The sequence below is a fragment of the Cnephaeus nilssonii genome (genome assembly GCF_951640355.1).
Source record: "Cnephaeus nilssonii genome assembly, chromosome: 8".
Taxonomy (NCBI): domain Eukaryota; kingdom Metazoa; phylum Chordata; class Mammalia; order Chiroptera; family Vespertilionidae; genus Cnephaeus; species Cnephaeus nilssonii.
In genome coordinates, this window is record NC_137079.1 from 91209109 (window position 1) to 91231245 (window position 22137).

The 22137-nt window shown below is 41.1% G+C and overlaps 2 protein-coding genes across 2 annotated transcripts in view; one reads left to right on the forward strand and one right to left on the reverse strand.

The window, feature by feature from the left end:
* The window catches only part of NEK3 (NIMA related kinase 3), a 469351-nt gene that overhangs the window by 274340 nt on the left and 172874 nt on the right, over window positions 1-22137 (reverse strand). The gene's annotated exons all lie outside the window — the stretch shown is intronic.
* LOC307104070 (phosphatidylinositol 3,4,5-trisphosphate 3-phosphatase TPTE2-like) overlaps window positions 9487-22137 on the forward strand; it is a gene marked incomplete at its 5' end in the record, with an annotated part of 69458 nt that continues 56807 nt past the window's right edge. The window contains 4 exons of the mRNA XM_079778718.1: window positions 9487-9575; window positions 15006-15105; window positions 15248-15311; window positions 16060-16124. Coding sequence (XP_079634844.1) covers window positions 9487-9575; window positions 15006-15105; window positions 15248-15311; window positions 16060-16124 — 318 coding nt within the window. The remainder of the gene's footprint in view (window positions 9576-15005; window positions 15106-15247; window positions 15312-16059; window positions 16125-22137) is intronic.

Consider the following 22137-nt stretch of genomic DNA (forward strand, 5'->3'; position numbering starts at 1 on the left):
TAATAGAATCAGGGTCATAGAAAGGGAGGGGACTGACAATTCTCAGTGGAAAGCGGATGTGGGGGTTGTGGGAAGAGATTGGACAAAAATCTTATACCTATGGACAAGGACAGTGGTGGGGGGGCGTAAGGGCATGGGGTGGGGTGGGAACCGGGTGGAGGGGAACTATGGGGGGAAAAAAGAGAAACAACTGTAATAATCTGAACAATAAAGATTTATTAAAAATAAAAATAAAAAGGTCATATACCATGACCAAGTGGGATTTATTCCAGGGATGTAAGGCTGGTAAAATATTCACAAATCAATAAACATGATACATCACATAAACACATTGAAAGACCAAAATCACCTGATCATATCAATAGACACAGAAAATCATTCGACAACATCAACACCCATTTTTGATAAAAACTCTCAGCAAAGTGGGAATAGAGCGAGCATATCTCAACATGATAAAGGCCATATTTGACAAACCTACAGCGAACATCATACTCAATGGGCAAAGACTAAAATCATTTCATCTAAGAACAGGAACAAGACAGGGATGTCCACCTTTACCACTCTTACTCAACATAGTACTAGAAGTCCTAGCCACAGTGATCAGGAAGAAGAAATAAAAGGCATCCAAATTGGAAAGGAGAAAGTAAAACTCTCATTATTCACAGATGACATAATATTGTACATAAAAAACTCTAAATACTCCACCAAAAAACTACTACATTTAATAAATGAATTTGGCCATGTAGCAGGATATAAAATCAATGCCCCAAAATTGATGTTTTTTTTATATACCAATAATGAATTCTGAGAAAGAGAAACTAAACAAACAACCCCAATTATTGTTGCTACAAAAAATTAAGATACTTAGGAATAAACTTAACCAAGGAGACAAAACACCTGTATTCAGAAAACTCCAGGATGTTGAAAAGAGATATAGAAGATATAAACAAGTGGAAGAATATACTGTGTTCAGAGATTGGTAGAATCAACATCATTAAAATGTCCATACTTTCCAAGGCAATCTACAGATTCAATGCAATCATTATTAAAATACCAACAGCATATTTCACAGATCTAGAAAAAATTCTCCAAAAAATTAAATGGAACCAAAAAAGACCCTGAATAGATGCAGGAATCTTGAGAAAGAAGAACAAAGTTGGAGGAATCACAATACCAGATTTCAAGTTATACTACAAAGCCACCATAATCAAAACAGCCCGGGACTGGCAGAAGAAATGGCATATTGACCAATGGAACAGAACAGAGAACCCAGAAATTTACTAAGTCATTATGCTCAATTAATATTTGACAAAGGAGGCAAGAGCATACAATGGAGTCAAGAGAGTCTCTTCAATAAATGATGTTGGGAAAATTGGACAGATACATACAAAAAATGAACTAACCACCAACTTATGCCATAAACAAGAATAAACTCAAAATGGATAAAAGACTTAAATGTAAGTAATGAAACCACCAATATCATAGAAGAAACCATAGGCAGCAAAAACTCAGGCATTCCTCGCTGCAATATGTTTGCTGATATATCTCCTAGGGCAAAGGAAACTAAAGAGAAAATAAACAAATGGGACTATATCAAAATAAAAAGCTTTTGCACAGCAAAAGAAACCATCAACAAAATGAAAAGAAAGCCCACTGTATGGGAGAACATATTTGGCAATGATACATCTGATAAAGGGTTAATACCCAAAATATGTAAGGAACTCATACAACTTAACAAAAGGAAAACCTACAATCTGATTAAAAAATGGGCAAAGGACCAAAATAAACACTTCTCCAAAGTGGACATATAGATGGCCAAGGGACATATAAAAGATGCTCAGTCACTGATCATCAGAGAGATGCAAATTAAAGTGACAATGAGGTATCACGTCACAGCTGTCAGAATGGCTGCCATCAACAAATCAACAAAGAACAAGTGCTGGCGAAGATGTGCAGGAAAGGGAACCCTAGTACACTGCTGAAGGGAATGCAGACTGGTGCAGTCATTATGGAAAACAGTATGGAGTTTCCTTAGAAAATTAAATATGGAACTGCCATTTGACCCAGTGATCCCACTTCTAGGAATATATCCTAAGAAACCTGAAACACCAGTCAGAAAGAATGTATGCACCCCTATGTTCACAGCAGCACAATTTACAATACCTAAGATCTGGAAACAGCCAAGTGCCCATCCGTAGATGAGTGGATAAAAAAGCTGTGGTACATTTATACCATGGAATACTATGCAACAGTAAAAAAAAAAAAGGAATCTCTTACCTTTGAGACAGCTTGGAGGGACCTGGAGAGTATCATGCTAAATGAAATAAGTCAGTCAGAGAAAGACAAATATCACATGATCTCACTCATATGTGGAATCTAAGTTACAAAATAAAATGATGAATGGAGTGGATCCAGAGATATGGAAGCATGGAACAGAGTGCAGAATCTCGGAGGGAAGGTAGGGGAGGATGGATGGGAGGTAATCAACCAATGACCTTGTATGCATATATGCATAACCCATGGACACAGACAATAGGGTGGTGAAGGCCTGGGATGGGGGTGGGTCTGGGGGGTGTCTGGAGGTGGTCAATGGGGGGGAAAAGGAGACATATGTAATACTTTCAACAATAAAAATTCATTTTTTAAAAAAAGCAAATCTTGATAGACATGAAGGGAGGTATTGACAGAAGACAGTTATACTAGGGGATTTTAACACCCCATTGACATCAATTCATAGGCATTCTAGACAAAAAAAGTCACTAAGGAACAGTGGCTTTAAACTCTAGATTATATGGAACCAATTGATATCTTCAGAGTATTTCATCCTAAAGGAGCAAAATGTCCATTTGTCTCAGATACTCATGGAATGTTTTCTAGGATAGATCACATGTTAGAACATAAAACAAGTCTCAATAAATTTAAGAAGATTGAAATAATATCAAGCATCTTCTGTGATCATAATGGTATGAAACTAGAACTCAATCACAGAAAAAAAAGTGAAAACACACAGCGATGGAGGTTTAATTACATATTACTAAACAATGAATGGGTTAACAATGAGATCAAAGAAGGAATTAAAAGATACCTGGAAACAAATGAAAATGAGAATACAACAACTTAAAGTTGATGGGACGCAGTGAAAGCATTACAGGCTGACCTCAAGAAACAAAAAAATCTCAAATAAACAGTTTAATTTTACACTTAAAGGAGCTAGTAAATGCACAACAAATAAATCCCAAAGTAAAAAGAAGAAAGTAAAAAATAAAGATCAGAGCAGAAATAAGCTAAATAAAGTCTAAAAAAAATCACCAAAGATCAATAAAATGAAGAGCTGGTTCTTTGAAAAGATAAATAAGATAGACAGGTCTTTAACCAGACTCATTAAGCAAAATAAAGAGGGGGCCAAATAAATGAAATAAAAAATGAAAGATAAGAAGTAATGACAGACACTACAGAAATACAAAGTATTCTAAGAAAATATTATGAACAACTATATGCCAACAAATTGGACAATCTGGATGAAATGGACAAATTCTTAGAAACATACAATCTTCATCAACACTAAAATAACCAAACAATAGCATTTAAAAATGGTCAAAATGTTTTTTTGAATAGACACTTCTCCAAAGAGGACATAGAGATGGCCAAAAGGCATATGAAAAGATGGTCAATGTCATTAATCATCAGAGAAATGCAAATTAAAACCGCAATGAAATGTCACCTCACACCTGTCAGAATGGCTATCATCAATAATTCAACAAACAACGAGTGTTAGCAAAGATGTGGAGAAAAGGGAACCCTTGTGTTAGTGGGAATGCAGATTGGTGGAGCCACTGTGGAAAGCAGTATGGAGTCCCGCCTGCCACCAAATTAAAAATGGAATGGCCTATGACCCAGTGATTCCCCTTCTTGGAATTTATTTTAAAAAACAACACCCCAAAACACCAATTCAAAAGAACATATGTACCCCTATGTTCATTGCAGCATTATTTACAACTAGAGGCCCGGTGCACAAAATTCGTGCATGGAGGGGGGGGTGTCCTTCAGCCCACCCTGCACCCTCTCCAATCTGGGACCCCTTGAGGGATGTCCAACCGCCCATTTAGGCCCGATTGAGATCGGGCCTAAATGGGCGGTTGGACATCCCTCTCACAATCCAGGACTGCTGGCTCCCAACTGCTTGCCTGCCTCTGCTTGATTGCCCCTAACCACTTCTGCCTGCCAGCCTGATCACCCCCTAACCACTCCCCTGCCAGCCTGATCGATGCCTATCTGCTCCCTGGCTGGCCCGATTGCCCCTAACTGCCCTCCCCTGCAGGCCTGGTCACCTCCAACTGCCCTCCCCTGCTGGCCCGGTCACCCCTAACTGCTCTCCCCTGCAGGCCTTCTCCCGCCAACTGCCCTCCCCTGCAGGCCTGGGTCCCCACCAACTGCCCTCCCCTACAGTCCTGGTGTCCCCCAACTGCCCTCCCCTGCTGACCTGGTCTCCCCCAACTGCCCTCCTCTGCCAGCCCGGTCACCCCTAACTGCCCTCCCTGCTTGCCTGATCGCCCACAACTGCCCTCCCCTGCAGGCCTGCCACCACCAACTGCCCTCCCCTGCAGGCCTAGTCCCCCTCAACTGCCCTCCCCTGCTGACCTGGTCTCCCCTAACTGCCCTCCCTGCTTGCCTGATTGCCCACAACTACCCTCTCCTTCAGGCCTGGTTCATCCCAACTGTCCTCCCCTGCAGTCCTGGTGTCCCCCAACTGCCCTCCCCTGCTGACCTGGTCCCCCCTAACTGCCCACAATTGCCCTCCCCTGCAGGCCATCTTGTGGTGGCCATCTTGTGTCTACATGGGGGCAGCCATCTTTGACCACATGGGGGTGGCCATCTTGTGTCTTGGAGTGAAGGTCAATTTGCATATTACTTTTTTATTAGATAGGATAGTCAAGATTTTGAAGCGTCTCAAGTGTCCATCAGTAGATGACTGGATAAAACCTGTGATACATTTACACAATGGAATACTACTCTACTGTAAAAAGGAAGAAAATTTTATCATTTGCAACAGCATGGATGGAGCTGGGAAACATTAATAAGTGAAATAAGCCAGGCAGAGAAAGACAAGTAGCATATGATTTCACTCATGTGTGGAATTTAATGAGTAAATTGAGATACAAAGCAAAATAAATACAGACCCATAGATAGAGAGCAGTCAGCTCTGGTGGGGGAATTAGGAGGTGTTGTATGGATTGAGCAAAAAAGAAAAAAAAGTGATAATTCATGGATATGGACAATAGTGTAGTGATAGCAGGGTGTGGGGGGGTGGAAGTAGAAGAGGGCATGGAGGGGATAAACATGATGGAAAATTTTTAATTTAAGTTTTAAAAAGAAACATACAACCTTCAAACACTGAATCAGATAGATTCAGAAAATCTGAATGAACAGATTACAATTAATGAAATTGAAGAAGTAATTTTTTTTAAAAACCTCCCAACAAGCAAAAGTCCTGGACTGGATGGCTTCACAGGAAAATTTTACCAAACATTCAAAGAAGAACTAACACCTATCCTTCTCAAACTATTCCAAAACATTTAAGAGGATGAAAGACTCCCAACCTCATTTTATGAGGCCAGCATCATTCTAATTCCCAAACCAGATAAAGACACTACAAAGAAATAAAATTATGGGCCAGTATCCCTGATGAACATAGATGCTAAAATGTTTAACAAATATTAGCAAATCAGAACCAGCAGTACATTAAAAAGATCATACATGCCTTGCTGGTGTTACTCAGTAGTTGAGCGTCGGTCTATAAACCAGAAGGTCACAGTTCGATTCTCAGTCAGGGCATATGCTTGGATTGTGGAGTCGATCCCCAGTAGGGGGCGTGCAGGAGGCAGCTGACCAATGATTCCCTTTCATCACTGATGTTTCTATCTTTCTCTCCTTCTCCCTTCCTTTCTGAAATCAATAAAAAGGCTTTGTGTTTTATTTTTAAAAAGATCATACATTACAATTTATTCTGGGGATGCAAGGTTGGTACAATGTTGGCAAATCAATAATGTGATACATTACATAAACAAAATTAAATATATAAATCACATGATCATATCAATAGATACAGAACAAGCATTTGATAAAATCCAGCACCCACTTATGATAAAAACTCTCAGCAAAGTGGGAATAGAGGGAGCATACCTCAACGTAATAAAGGCCATATATGACAAACTACAGCCAACATCATAATCAATGGGCAAACACTACAAGCATTTCCCTTACGGGGAAAACAAGATGTCTGCTTTCACCTTTGTTAATCAACATAGTGTGGCTAGGAAGTCCTAGCCACAGTTATCAGACTAAAAGAAGAAATAAAAGGCATCCAACTTGGAAAGGAAGCAGTAAAACTATCATTATTTGCAGATGACATAATATTGTATACCTAGAACCCTAAAGAATCCATCAAAAAATATACTAGAATTGATAAAAGAATTCAGTAAAATAGCAAGATACAAAATAAATATCCAGAAATTAGTTGAATGTTTGTATACCAATAATGAACTATCAGAAAGGGAAACTAAGAAAACAATCCCATTTACAATTGCATCAAAATTAATAAAATACAGTACAAGGAATAAATTTAACCAGGGATTTAAAAGACCTGTACTGGGAAAATTATAAGACACTAAAAAAGAAACTGAAGAAGATATAAATAATTGGAAGCATAAACTGTGTTCATGGAAGGGAAGAATTAACATTAACATGTGCATACTACCCTAAGTAACCTATATATTCAACACAATTCCTATCAAGATATCAATGGCATATTTCACAGACTAGAACAAACATTCAAAAAATGTGTATAGAACACAAAATACCCCAGTAGCCTCAGCAATCTTGCAAAAGAAGAACAAAGTTGAAGGAATCATGCTGCTTGATATCAAACTATACTATCAGGCCATAGTAATCAAACAGCATTGTACTGGCATAAAAACAGACATATAGATCAATGAAACAGAATAGAAATCCCAGAAATAAACCCATGCCTTTATGGTTGATTAATATTTGACAAAATAGGCAAGAACATACAATAGGGTAAATATAGTCTCTTCAAAAAACGGTGTTCTGAAAATTGGATGTATACATGCAAAAAAAATGAAACTAGACCACCGTTTTACACCTTACACAAGAATGAACTCAAAATGGATTAAAGACTTAAATGTTAGACCCAAACCCATAAAAATCCTAGAAGAAAACATGGGCAGTAAAATCTTGCACATTTCTCATAACAATATTTTTTTCAGATATATCTCTTCAGGCAAGGGAAACAAAAGAAAAAATAGAAATGCACTAGAATACACTGTATTTCTAGTATCACATGATCTCACTCATCTAGGGGAAATAATGAACAACATAAACTGATGAACAAAAACAGACCCGGAGACAGGGAAGCATCGATCAGACTGTCAAACCTCAGAGCGAAGATAGGGGAGGGTGGGGCTAAGGGGGAGAGATCAACCAAAGGACTTATATGCATGCATATAAGCCTAACCAGTGGTCACGGACAACAGGAGGGTGTGGGCATGCATGGGGAGGGGTTTGGGATGGGAATGGGGAGATGAGGACAAATATGTGATACCTTAATCAATAAAGAAATTAAAAAACAAAAAAATAAACAAATAAACAAATGAGACTACATCAAACTAAAACATTTTTGCACAGCAAAGGAAACCATCAACAAAATGAAAAGACAATCCACTGAATGGGAGAACATATTCACCAATGATGTGTCTGATCCGATGTTAATATCCAAAATTTATAAAGAACTTATAAAATTCAACACCAAAGAGCAAACTATCAATTAAAAAATAAGCAAAGGACCTGAATAGACACTCCTCCAAAGAGGACATACACATGGCCAGTAGACATATGAAAAGATGGTCAACATCACTAATCATCAGAGAAATGCAAATTAAAACCACAATATCACCTCACACCTGTCAGAATGGCTATCATCAGTAAATCAACAAGTGTTGGCGAGGACATGGAGAAAAGGGAACCCTCGTGCACTGCTGGTGGGAATGCAGATTGGTGCAGCCACTGTGGAAAGCAGTATGGAGTTTCCTAAAAATAATTAAAAATGGAACTGCCATTTGACCCAATGATCACACTTCTAGGAATATATCCTAAGAAACCTGAAACACCAATCAGAAAGGATATATGCACCCCTATGTTCATAGCAGCACAATTTACAATAGCCAAGATTTGGAAGCAGCCCAAGTGCCCATCAATAGATGAGTGGATAAAAAAGCTGTGATACATTCACACAATGGCATACGACTCAGCTGTCAAAAAGAAGGAAATCTTACCTCTTTGCAACAGCATGGATGGAGCTGGAGAGCATTATGCTAAGTTAAATAAGCCAATCAGAAAAAGACAAGTAACATATTATTTCACTTCTATGTGGAATCTAATGGACAAAATAAACTAACAAACAAAATAGAAACAGACTCATAGCTACAGAATACAGACTGAGAGTTGTCAGAGGGGAGTATTGGGGTACTGGGTCAAAAAGGTGAAGGGATTAAGAAAAAAACCAACTTATAGACACAGACTACAGTATAGTGATTTCCAGAGGGAAAATGAGGTGGGGGGAGATAGAAGAGGGTAAAAGGGAGATAAATGGTGATGGAAGGAAACTTGACTTGAGGTGGTAAACACACAATACTATAGACAGATGATGTGTTATAGAATTGTACACATGAGATCTATATAATTTTATTAGCAAATGTCCCCCCCCCCGCACAAATTCAATAAATAAAAGGAACAAAAAACAGAAAGAACAAAAGAAAAATTAAAAATGTATATAAAAGAAAAGCTTTGGAGATATTTTAGTATACAATCATGTATGTATTTATGAAATTGAATTCCTTCTCATGTGCCCAGCCTTGTTCTAAAAGCATCCATATGTAAAATCTCACTGATAAAAAAATTCTATTGGCCAAAGTGGTCTTTTAAGAGCTTATATTAGTCATGACTTCACTTGTTTTTTCTTACTAAATTCTTTACATTTATTGAGGTTAATAAAGTTTAATTATTATAAGAAATTGACAGAAGCCCTTATAAAATTCGAAAATTTTAAGAAGAGTTTACAAACGAATGCATGTAATTTTAATTCAGTTAATCTATTCTTGTTTTGGAGTATTGATCTGATGTGTCTATGATGAAAGAACATTATCACATGAAGTGGTTTGGTGGGAATTTTGTTTCCTTAACAACTGCTTCCATTGGAGTAACATTTTTTTCAGATTCTATGAAAAAATGTAGTTCAACTACCACTGCACGGTTTAATTTTAAATAATGACATGTTCTTATCAGATTATTGGCCTAAATATAGTTTATTTTTATTCTCTTGATTTATTTATTTGTTGTAGAATATTTGGAATTTTGCTGGTCTTTGTGGATGTGTCCCTCGTCATTGCAGATCTACTTACCACTGATCGCACAATGTATATTCCTTTGGAATATCGTTCAATTTCTTTATCGATTGCTTTATATTTTTTCATGGATGTTCTTCTTCGAGTATTTGTAGAAGGGTAAGTTTGATTAATTTTTCTACAAGCACACCAAGCTATTTTGTACTTCTATGAAAAGCATCCCCAAATAATTGTCAGGTCAACCCAACCAAATGTGTCCCTCTTTATTAAAACAACTCTCCTAGCAGGCACGGTCCACAAGAGAAACAACAATCCAAATCCCAATTTATACTAAATTGGGCTCTAATATTATTGTTGCAACTGGCCCTCTAGTCTCTGACAATGTATTCTAGATGGTTTCTTCAACAGGTAAACCCATTTCGGGTTTGCAAAATGGAGCCAGGCAGGAATGTGTCTACATACAAATTATTAAGAGGAACATGTATGTGAAACATTTGTATAAATATTAATATTTCATTAATAACTGAATCTAAATAAAAGCTGACAGTGTGTGAAATACTAAATAGAACACGAACAGCCCCTACCTCAGTTAAAATAAAAACTTTTTTCAAGGTCCACAGGAGCTCTGAGGCATGGTTATTCCATCAGCTTGGTACTGAGGCAGCAGCTGATTTTCTCTGCTTTCTGAGAAGGTGCATGGAGTGAGCCACGCCTTGGAGCTGGATTGCTGTGGGAGTTAGGGACTAAATTCCCCAGCCTTCCTTCATCCAGATCATTTCAGAAGGCAGCTTGTCTCCTTTCCTCATGAGCTATCCTAATGCCTTTGAGTTAAGGACAGCTGCCCACTTCCAGGTCACTCAGAGGCTGAAAGGGCTGCCCAGACTTGGGAAAAGCTTTCCCTGGAGCACCAGTGCATGGCTGAAGTAGCCAATGTTGGGAGGAAGGTTCAGTGAATAGAAGTTCAACATTGGTTAGGGACTGCACTGCAGGTGCAAAGCCAGATGGTGAGTTTGCAGGCCAAAGTTGAGGACCTTTCTTCCTCTCATAAGCTTTTGTTGTGCATTCTTCACAGTCCCAGTTGCTCTAAAAGTGTGTCATGTTCAGCTTCCATTGCCCAGTAGTACTGCCAAACATCCTACCTTTCTTTTGCACCTATGTAAAGGCAATGCTTGCCTCTTCTTAAATGGTTTGGTTATATCTCATACTATATTTAAATTGCCAAATTGATGCTTTTATATATATACTAGAAGCCCGGTGCACGAAATTCGTGCACGGCGGGGGGTTGTCCCTCAACCCAGCCTGTACCCTCTCCAATCTGGGACTCCCGGAGGGATGTCCGACTGCCCGTTTAGGCCCGATACTGGGATCGGGCCTAAACGGGCAGTTGGACATCCATCTCACAATCCAGGACTGCTGGCTCCCAACTGCTTGCCTGCCTGCCTTCCTGATTGCCCCTAACCGCTTCTGCCTGCCAGCCTGATCACCCCCTAACCACTCCGCTGCCAGCCTGGTTGATGCTTAACTGCTCCCCTGCCAGCCTGTTTGCCCCCAACTTCCCTCCTCTGCCAGCCTGGTCACCCCTAACTGCCCTCTCCTGCAGGGTTGATCACCTCCAACTGCCCTCGCTTGCAAGCCTGGTCCCTCTCAACTGCCCTCCCTTGCAGGCCGGGTGCCTCCCAACTGCCCTCCCCTGCTGGCCATCTTGTAGTGGCCATCTTGTGTCCACATGGGGGCAGGATCTTTGACCACACAGGGGCAGCTATATTGTGTGTTGCAGTGATGGTCAATCTGCATATTATTCTTTTATTAGATAAGATAGAGGCCTGGTGCACGGGTGGAGGCCAGCTGGTTTGCCCTGAAGGGTGTCCCGGATCAGGTGGGGGTTCCCTTGGGGCATGGGGCGGCCTGAGCGAGGGGCCTGTGGTGGTTTGCAGGCCGGCCAAGCCCCCTGGCAACCCAAGCAGAGGCCCTGGTATCTGGGATTTATTTTCCTTCTACAATTGAAACTTTGTAGCCTGGAGCGGAGCCAAGCCTGCTGCTCCCTCTGGGGCGGGGCGGCAGCCATTTCTGTGGCAGTTAATTACCTTCTACAATTGAAACATTGTAGCCTTAAGCGGGTGAGCCCGGCCAGGGTGTGCGGAAAGCTTTGCTTCCCTTGTTGCCGGCGGCAACCCTGGCCTGCTCTCTCAAGTTCCATTCTGCCGCCATTTGTTTGAGTTTGTTTACCTTCTATAATTGAAACTTTGTAGCTTGAGTGGAGGCTTAGGCCTGCAACGGCTATGGAAAGCTTGGCTTCCTCTGTTACCTGGGAAACCTTGCTCTCTGTGGCTGTAGCCATCTTGGTTTGGGTTAATTTGCATACTCGCCCTGATTGGCTGGTGGGCGTGGTTTATGTAGCGGAGTGATGGTTAATTTGCATATTACCATTTTATTAGAGAGGATATACACATACATATATATGTGTGTGTGTGTATATATATATATACACACACACACACATATATATGTATGTATATATATGTGTGTGTGCATATATATACACATATATATATACTAGAGGCCCGGTGCATGAAATTCGTGCATGGAGAGGGGTTGTCCCTCAGCCCAGCCTGTACCCTCTCCAATCTGGGATCCCTCTCACAATCCAGGACTGCTGGCTCCCAACTGCTTGCCTGCCTGCCTTCCTGATTGCCCCTAACCGCTTCTGCCTGCCAGCCTGATCACCCCCTAACCACTCTGCTGCCAGCCTGTTTGCCCCCAACTTCCCTCCTCTGCCGGCCTGGTCACCCCTAACTGCCCTCTCCTGCAGGGTTGATCACCTCCAACTGCCCTCCCTTGCAGGCCTGGTCCCTCTCAACTGCCCTCCCTTGTAGGCCGGGTGCCTCCCAACTTCCCTCTCCTGCTGGCCATCTTGTGGTGGCCATCTTGTGTCCACATGGGAGCAGGATCTTTGACCACATGGGGGCAGCTATATTGTGTGTTGCAGTGATGATCAATCTGTATATTACTCTTTTATTAGATAGGATAGAGGCCTGGTACAGGGGTGGGGGTCAGCTGGTTTGCCCTGAAGGGTGTCCCTGATCAGGGTGGGGTTCCCTTGGGGCATGGGGCTGCCTGAGCGAGGGGCTTGTGGTGGTTTGCAGGCCAGCCACACCCCCTGGCAACCCAAGTGGAGGCCCTGGTATCTGGAATTTATTTTTCTTCTACAATTGAAACTTTGTAGCCTGGAGCAGAGCCAAGCCTGGGTCTCCCTCCGTGGCTGGCAGCCATTTTTGTTGGGGTTATAATTGAAACTTTGTAGCTTAAGCGGGTGGGCCCGGCCAGGGTGTGCGGAAAGCTTTGCTTCCCCTGTTGCTGCCGGCAACCTGGCCTGCTCTCTCAAGCTCCATTCTGCCGCCATTTGTTTAAATTTGTTTACCTTCTATAATTGAAACTTTGTAGCTTGAGTGGAGGCTTAGGCCTGGCAAGGGCAGGCGGAAAGCTTGGCTTCCTCTGTTACCTAGGAAACCTTGCTCTCTGTGGCTGTAGCCATCTTGGTTGGGTTAATTTGCATACTTGCTCTGATTGGATGGTGGATGTGGCTTGTGGGTATGGCTTGTGGGCGTGTTGGAGGTATAGTCAATTTGCATATTTGTCTATTATTAGGTAGGATATATGAATATTATATCCTTAGTCTTGTTTATAAAGTGAATTTTAAATAATTTATTAAAGTAGAATGCTTAATGGGAATGAGTCTTTGTGTTCTTACAAATATCCCTATCTCTTCTTTGGGGGGGCATAAACATATTTTTTGTTTTATACTACAGGATACTATCATATTTTTCTGATATACTTAATTCCATGGATGCTGCCATTATTGTAGCGACTCTAATAATTGATTTCACTTATATTTCTTATGACTCTGAGGTTTTAAAAGATATCCCCAGGTAAGAAACATATGATTTATCTCTCTTTTTTAAAGATTTTTTTCTTCTTCATTTTTTGTGGCTTTCATTCTGTGTAATCTTTTTAACTTTGAATGTCCTGATTCTGTGCCAGATAAGTTGCTTGAAAATGAAACGTTTAGACAAATTTCCACATACCTGGAAACTAAAGGCTTGGTAGGTCCAGTGAAGGGTGTATACACTAAGTATCTTTAGTTGAATGAAGAAGATGGAAACAGCCAAAGAAAAAACTAGAGACTTTACCTCTGTACTAACTTCAACTTCTCTACATTTTTAAATTCCCACTATTGGAATTTGCGCTTCAACCACAAATGACACATGAAATTCCTAGTTTTTGTCTACCAGACAATATTGATTTGAGCATATGCAAAATTTTAATGACTCCAATGATTATTCTCTAAAAAACAGCAAATGGAACATAAAACTAGATGACATGGGTAGCAACACAGAGGTAGAATTTTCAGTATAGTGTATTAAAATTACGAAAGCTGAGGCAAAGTTAGAACTGTTAGGGATTAGGAAACTAAAATGTGTATGAGTCACTGATGGATTTTTTTTATTAAAGTATTATATGTGTCCATATCTTACCATTGCCCCCCCCCACCCCACTCCCATATATGCCCTCACCCCCCAGAGTTTTGCGTCCATTGGTTATGCTTATATGCATGCATACAAGTCCTTTGATTGATCTCTTATCTTTCCCACCTCTCCCTAACCTTCCTGCTGTAATTTGACAGACTGTTTGATGCTTTACTGCCTCTGTGGATTTTTTCTTTTTGTTCTTCCTCTTCCTATTCTGGTAATGAGGAAAAGAATAGCAAATGTGTACTGGGATATAAATGTTGGGTGGCTCACTAGGCTTATTCATTCATCAAATAGCTTGCTTCTTCCTGCTGTCCAGCTTCCCAGGACTTCAATTCAGATTCTGACATTATTTGACATTATTTAATAGGCTTTTAGAGTTGTTTGAAAATAACTGGAGCCAGAATGGTCCTCTGACCAACAACCTCAGCATTACCTAAGAGCTTGCTAAAAATGGAAGAAGAAAAACACCTCAGGCCCCATTCTAGACCTACTGAATCAGTATGTACACTCAAGTTAGGGAAGCACTAGTCCCCACCATCACTTCTCTGCCATTGTGTTTCTTTCTGATGGTAGGCAGGACACCAGCTAGCCCATTGCGAAGTATCTCGACCTGCTGCCTGCCTGATGTGTTAGCAGCTGTAGAGAACCTCTGTTACTGATGGAAGTAACAGAGGCAAACAAAAATCCTGAGTTTGTATTGATGGGGAAAAGACTGAAAAATACTCATCTTAAACCACAAAAGTTAAATCTACAAAATTCTAAGTGTCTATCATACAACTATTTCTCTAAACTAGAGTTTCTCAGCTTCATTACTATTGATATTTGGGATCCAATTTTTCTTTATTATGGGGGCTGCCACTAGATGGCACCCCCTTACACACAATTGTGACAACCCAAAATATCTCCAGACATTGCCAAATGTCCCCTAGGTGGCTGGGTGGGAAGCATCGGGTAAGAGGTGCAAAATTATCCCTTGTTAAGAACCACTGCTCTATACTTAGTTCACATTAAGAAAATCTCGTTTCCAAAGCAAAATTTAATATTTCTAATTTATTGTTAGATTGGTAATTCTACTTCGATCTCTACGACTTATCATTCTGATAAGAATTTTTCATCTGGCTTACCAAAAAAGACATCTTGAAAAGTTGACCAGAAGGATGGTAAGTGGGCAAAACATGTTTATGTTTCACACAAAAAATGTGTTTTAGGAAATACTGGCAAGGGTTATAGGTATCTATATAATGATCTTTATTTTTATGTTGATTTATGTTTTACAAATTAACGATTCTTTTTAATGCTCAGGTTTCAGGAAACAAACGACGATACATGAAAGATGGATTTGACTTAGACCTCACTTACATTACTGGTTTGTGAAGTTTAACTGTTCATTTACTTACATTGATTTCACTTTTTTTTGTGTGTAAGTAATTATGTGGGGTTTTTGTTGTTGTTGTTCTTGCCTTGTCCAAGCCATGTTCTTTCAAAGCATTCTTTATCCATGAAGAAATATGCCACTATGGTAGTGTGACATATTTGTAATTTAACCCTGACAATGTTTTTATTGTCATCTCAAATAAGGTCTACTTGTTTACAATACAGGAAGTTGAATGGATTTTCAGTTGACTCCATTTGTTGGGTTTAGAATTTATTGAGTAGTAATTCTAAGTCCAAAGGATTCCAAAGAAACCTCTTTTTTTCCTAGAACCCCAGAGAATAAGGTCATTGCTTTGTAGATATCAGGTTTCTGAGTCAGGATCACTGGAAAGCATCCTGGCAAGTTCCCGACATCCCTGGAGCCTGGATCTCTCATTTTCCTTTGGTGTTTAAGTAAGAAATAAATTCCCACCACAGGGGGAGCTCTAGACTGAGGTCAACACAAATCTGTTGCATATGGCTGGAACCATCTGAATTGGGAACACAGGGGAGTTTAATGGTCATTGTACTGGATAATTTACTATATTATCTTGAGGGTTAGTTAGCTTTTTCTGTCATTTTCAATCCTGAAAGTTTTTTTTTTTCTATAAAAAAGGAGTCTGGTTATTAGTAAATTAAGTTGTCACATATTGTTTGGCATCTATAATGACATTCATAATAGTAACTATTTTGACTTCCAGAACGTATTATTGCCATGTCATTCCCATCTTCTGGAAAGGAGTCTTTCTATAGGAATCCAATTCAGGTAAGGGTAATGATCTAACAAATGCTCATATTTCTCAGTATCCATAGACTGTGGCCCCAAAATGAAAGTATTTTACTAAAAATTTACTCTTTTAGGTAAAAAATTATAATGGATTGATATTAATTAGCTTTTGCTCTGTTGCACACCACCCAAAAACTTAGTGACTTATAACGGCAGCCATTGACTTAGCTCATGATAATGTGGCTTGTGAATTTGCATTGGACGTAACTGGGTGGTTCTGGTGATCGCAGACAGGCTCAATTAATCTCGGTTGAGTTAACTCACTTATCTGTGGGCACCACTGGGCACCTGAGGACTGGTTAAGTGGCTCCATGTGCTATCTCATTCTAACAGGTCAGTGTGGGCGTTTTCACTGTGGCAGTGGCAAGGCCCCCACAAGGAGCAAGCAAAAGATTGCAGAGCCCCTAAAGACCTAGGCTCAAAACCAGTATAATGTGGCTTCTACCTCATTCTATTAAAAAAGCAAATTACAAATCCAGTGCAGATTCAAGGAGTAAAAACACAGACTCCATTTCTTGATGGCAGGAATTGTAACAAATTGTGACCATATTTTTGCAGTCTATCATAGGGGAAAAGGGTGGGAATTCTTTAAGTAAAACATGTGTTCTTAGATTGAGATCCAAAATTATAGTAGAGGCATAACTGCTTTAGGTTCTGTGGATTAAGTAAACTAATTTCAAAGATAAAATTATGTGTACTATGAAATTTCAATTAAAAGTCATTGTTTAAGAAGTTTGCATAATGTGTGAGTATGTATATATTAGAGCAATTTACAGTACTTACATCTCAATAAAATATAATTATGTAATTATACATAATTATGTGTTTGTGTATATGTCTATATTCATAAATATATAATTATACTTTTATTTTTATTTTTTTAAATTATACTTTTATTGAGGCATAACAAAACCTGTAAGATATACTAATCTTAAGTGTATATCTTGATGTAATTTTATATATGTATATGCATGTAACCAAAAACTCTATCTAGATATAAAATATTTCATGCTCTTTTTCAGTAAATATACCAACACACTAAAAGTAATTACTATTCTAACTTAATTAGTTTTACTTTTTATTGAATTTCACATAAGTGGAATCATACACTAACTACATCTTTTGTGACTGTTTTTTTATGTTCAAAATAAATTCTGTGAGATTCATCCAATATTGTTATGTGTACAATAGTTCTCTTAATTTATTGCTTTCTAGAATACTGTATTGAAAGTCCAAGCATTCAGTTTACATGGAGAAATTATAACATTATACAGCACCTCACAAAGGCAGCAGATACATTACAGTTTACAAAATCTACTTTACAAAAAATTTTAAATTTGAATTATCAAAAGGTACAGCTGAAGAAACAGGTATAAAACTGGCAACCAATAATTTTGACAGGAAAGTTGTACAGCTTACATGACTTTACATACATGAATTTGAAAATACTGAGTTTAGGGTAATCATTATGCTTTGTGTCTATATGAAAACTATTAGAGGCCCTGTGCACAAATTCGGGGCTGATCAGGTAGGGCCAACTAGGGGAAGAGGACACGGGAGGTTGGCCAGCGGGCCCAGCCCATGATCAGGTTGGGGGGGGGGGGCAATTGGGGGTGGGGCAGGCTGAGGGGAGGGGCCACTGGCGGTTGGCAGGCCAGCCCTGCCCCCTGGTCAAACTTTAGGTCGAAATCCCGATTGAGGGGAAAATTGGCATATTAGCCTTTTATTATATAGGATAATACTGCCTGTTGAAGAATTAACAGTATAATACTGATTGTTAAAGAATCATGTTCAAAATTATTTAATTCACTTCAAAATGTCATACATATTATTGTGTTTTTTAATGTGCCATTAAACCTTCACTCATTTAGCTCAAGTACATTACTAAAGTAATATATTAAATTTTCCACTGCAGTGGTGTTTCATACCATTGACATTTGCATACTTTAGTATAAATTATAAAGAAATGTGTGCTATTCACAAATGTTCAGAAAAGCAAGCAAAAGGTCAATGAACCTGCCAGGTTCCTTGAGATGGTGTCATGTCAGCTTCATAAACATTCATTCCATAAAATAGTTTGCTAATATTTGAACACCATTTTCAAGATAAAACACATTTTCTCATAAATAATAAAGTCTTTTATCAAGCACTACAAAAGTATACAAAATAATTTGAATTTGAGCAAGTCCTGGAATGTGTTTAGCCTAATATGTAAACAGACTTGTTTCCAGGGTTTCACAAGGACAAGATTTTAAATTGCTCAGAAGAGTTAGAAACTTCCTTGAGAGAGATGAACACAATCATTACCAATAGAAAAAGTAACCATTGTGTTTATCCTACCTAATAAAAGAGTAATATGCAAATTGACGGTACCTTCGCTACACCCATAAGCCACGCCCACCAGCCATGCCCACCAGCCAATCAGGAGCAAATATGCAAATAAACCTAACCAAGATGGCTGCAGCCACAGAGAGCAGGAGGGAGGCTTGGGTTTCCCCGGCAACAGAGGAAGACAAGCTTTCCGCCTGCCCTTGCCGGCCTAGGCCTCCACTCAAGGTTACAAAGTTTCAATTATAGAAGGTAAACAAATCCAAACAGAAATGGTGGCAGCCACTGAGCTGGAAAGAGCGGGAGGCAAGGGTTGCCCCTGGCAATGGAGGAAGCTAAGCTTCTGCAGCCCTGGCCAGCCCAGGCCTCCGCTTAAGGCTACAAAGTTTCAATTGTATTAGATACATAAGTCCCAACAGAAATGGCTGCATCCACAGAGTGAGCAGAAGGCTTGGCTCTGCTCCAGGCTACAAAGTTTCAATTGTAGAAGGTAAATAAATTCCAGATACCAAGGCCTCCGCTTGGGTCACCAGGGGGCGTGGCTGGTCTGCAAACCACCACAGGCCCCTCACCCAGGCCGCCCCATGCCCCAAGGGAACCCCCACCCTGATCCAGGACACCCTTCAGAGCAAACCAGCTGGCCCCCACCCGTGCACCAAGCCTCTATCCTATCTAATAAAAGAGTAATATGCAGATTGACTATCACTCCAACACACAAGATGGCTGCCCCCATGTGGTCAAAGATCCTGCCCCCATGTGGACACAAGATGGCCAGCAGGGGAGGGCAGTTGGGAGGCACCAGGCCTGCAAGGGAGGGCAGTTGGAGGCGATCAACCCTGCAGGGGAGGGCAGTTAGGGGTGACCAGGCCAGCAGAGGAGAGAAGTTGGCATCAAAAAGGCTGGCAGGGGAGCAGTTAGACATCAATCAGGTTGGCAGGGGAGTTGTTAGGGGGTGATCAGGCTGGCAGGCAGAAGCAGTTCGGGGCAATCAGGAAGGCAGGCAGGCAAGCAGTTGGGAGCCAGCAGTCCTGGATTGTGAGAGGGATGTCTGGCTGCCCGTTTAGGCCCACAGAGGCGGGCAGTTAGGGCTAACCAAGCCAGTAGGGGAGGGCAGTTGGGGTTGACCAGGCCTGCAGAGGAGGGAAGGCAGTTTGGGGGGACCATTCCTGTAGGGGAGTAAGTTGATTGGGACCAGGCCTGCAGGGGAGGAGAGTTATGGGTGACCTGGCTGGCAGGGGAGGGCAGTTGGGGGCAATCAGGCCGGCAGGGGAGCAGTTAGGAGTCGATCAGGTTGGCAGGGGAGTGGTTACGGGGTGATCAGGCTGGCAGGCAGAAGTGGTTAGGGGCAATCAGGCAGGGCAGGCAGGCAAGTGGTTGGGAGCCAGCAGTCCTGGATTGTGAGAGGGATGTCCAATTGCCCATTTAGGCCCGATCCCTGAGGGGTCCCAGATTGAATAGGGTGCAGGCTGGGCTGAAGGACACACCTACACACACACCCTCCCCCGTGCACAAATTTCATGCACCGGGCCTCTAGTAACTATATATTATTCTATAAATATGTTATATATTGCTGTTATCCTATATAATAAAGCGGTAATATGCAAATTGACCCTCATGTCATAATGCCATCACAAGATGGCTGTCCTGTTAAGCCCCTCCCCTGGCCCCATCTCTGATCAGCCTCTCCCACCCCAATTGAGGGTGGGGCAGCTAGCGAACCCCTCCACCCCTCCACAGCCCCTCACCCAGGCCGGTCACACCCCCACGCTTTCCCGGGGCTGGGGGTACCCCAGGCAGGCTGCAGGCAGGGCATTGGTCAGAGGCAAAGGTCCTGGCTGTCCCTGGCCTAGAGAGTCCAGAAAACCTCAGCAGTGACCAAAGACCAAGACCAAGTGGAAAGATCCCTGCCAATGCTTATGGCTCAAAGTACCAGGAGGAGGTGGAGCATCTTGAACCTGCAACCCTGGCATCTGCACACCAAGCCTTGGGGCACACCACGCTGGTGGCACCTGTGGGTGAAAGGGGGAGAGCAGGAAGCTGGGGTGCAGATCTGGGAGGGGCCTAGATTATTCAGGAGCAGCCTGCCTGCCAAGGTTGCTCGGATCCACACGCTTGGGCTTGGTCAAAGCCCCTGGTCAGCTCTGCCACTTGCTTTCCAGGTGCGGCTAGCCCTGAGTCAGCTGGCATTGCGCTCAGAGAAGCAGCTGTCACTGGGCTCAGTTAAATAAGAGAAATCAAAGAGCCGAGAATAAATATTCTCCCAGGCCCTTCCTACGCCCTCAGGCGAGGAGGGCTGGGGATGGGGTAATGGAAAACGGCTGCTGCTTTGCATTTTATAATGAAAAGACTCCTGCTATGTAGAGAGGAGAGCTGATTCGTTCCCATCAACACCTGACGTGTTCCCTGCCCCAGCCCTGAAGCCTGACAGCACCTAGCAAAGGTGTGTCCACACAGCCATGTTGGCCTGGCTCCTGGAACGTTGGGAGCAAGTCTAAGCTGCATTGATTTAAAAAAAGAAAAAAGGTAAAAATTGAAAAACACTTCTTTGTACTCAAATGGCACTATAAAATGCAGATTATGTCTTTTATGTTGATTTTGAGGCAGAGTGCAAATAGGTTCATGGGAAAAGCAGAAAAAAACAAAGGGAAAAGGAAAGGATTCTGCCATCCACAGCACTGAATGTTGTTTTTTGTTGTTGTTATTTTTCCTTCTGTTCTTCAAGTCAGTATATGCCATTTAAACCACTTTATGGCATTAGCTAATGAGCTAATGCTTCCTCTGTTAGTGGAAGTGCCTTTCATATGAGTCACATACATTTAATCCATTCAAATGGAGCATACTGAGTGGAGAGAATGGTATGCGTCATTATATAAAGAACTTGGCATTATGATACTATCTGGCTGAAGATCTTATTTATTTTGCAATTTAGAGAACGCAGACAAATCAGGCATTGTAAATGAATGTGCATGCTTAAGTGCATGACTTTATTTTCATCCATAATGACCAAACGACCGGTCACCAGGAGGTGTATTGATGGGTTCCGAGGCAGGTCTGGGGTCTCGTGGTGCGGCGGGTCTGGGTGAGGCTGAATGGCACGGGCCAGGGCCAGGGGACCTGAGGCTGTGCCCCCCGCCCCGATGCTGGGACATGAGGCTGCGTCCCCTGCCTGGCGGGGCTTGATGGGGGTGGGGCCTGTTGGACACTTCTATTATAGAGAAAGGCAAATAGCAATATGAAAATATTTCCTCTAATTAATTCCTTTTTAATGTGCACGAATTTTGTGCACCAGGTCACTAGTATGCTATATAATTACATATATAAATTACACATATATACCTGTATAGTATACATTGATTTTTTTTTAATTTAAGTATGGTTGGCATATAATATTACCTTTGATTCAGGTATACAATATCATGATTTAACAAATATTTATATCTTATGATGTGATCATCACATTAAGTCTACTAACTGCCACTGTGCAAAGTATGATGTTAGCTATGGGCTTTTTATATATAACCTTTATCATTTTGAGGTACATTCCTTCTATACTTACTTTGCTAAGAGTTTTCATGGTAAATGGATATTAAATTCTGTCAAATACTTTTTTTAACATCTATTGAGATGATCATTTGATTTTTATATTGGTTTTGTTGATGTGATG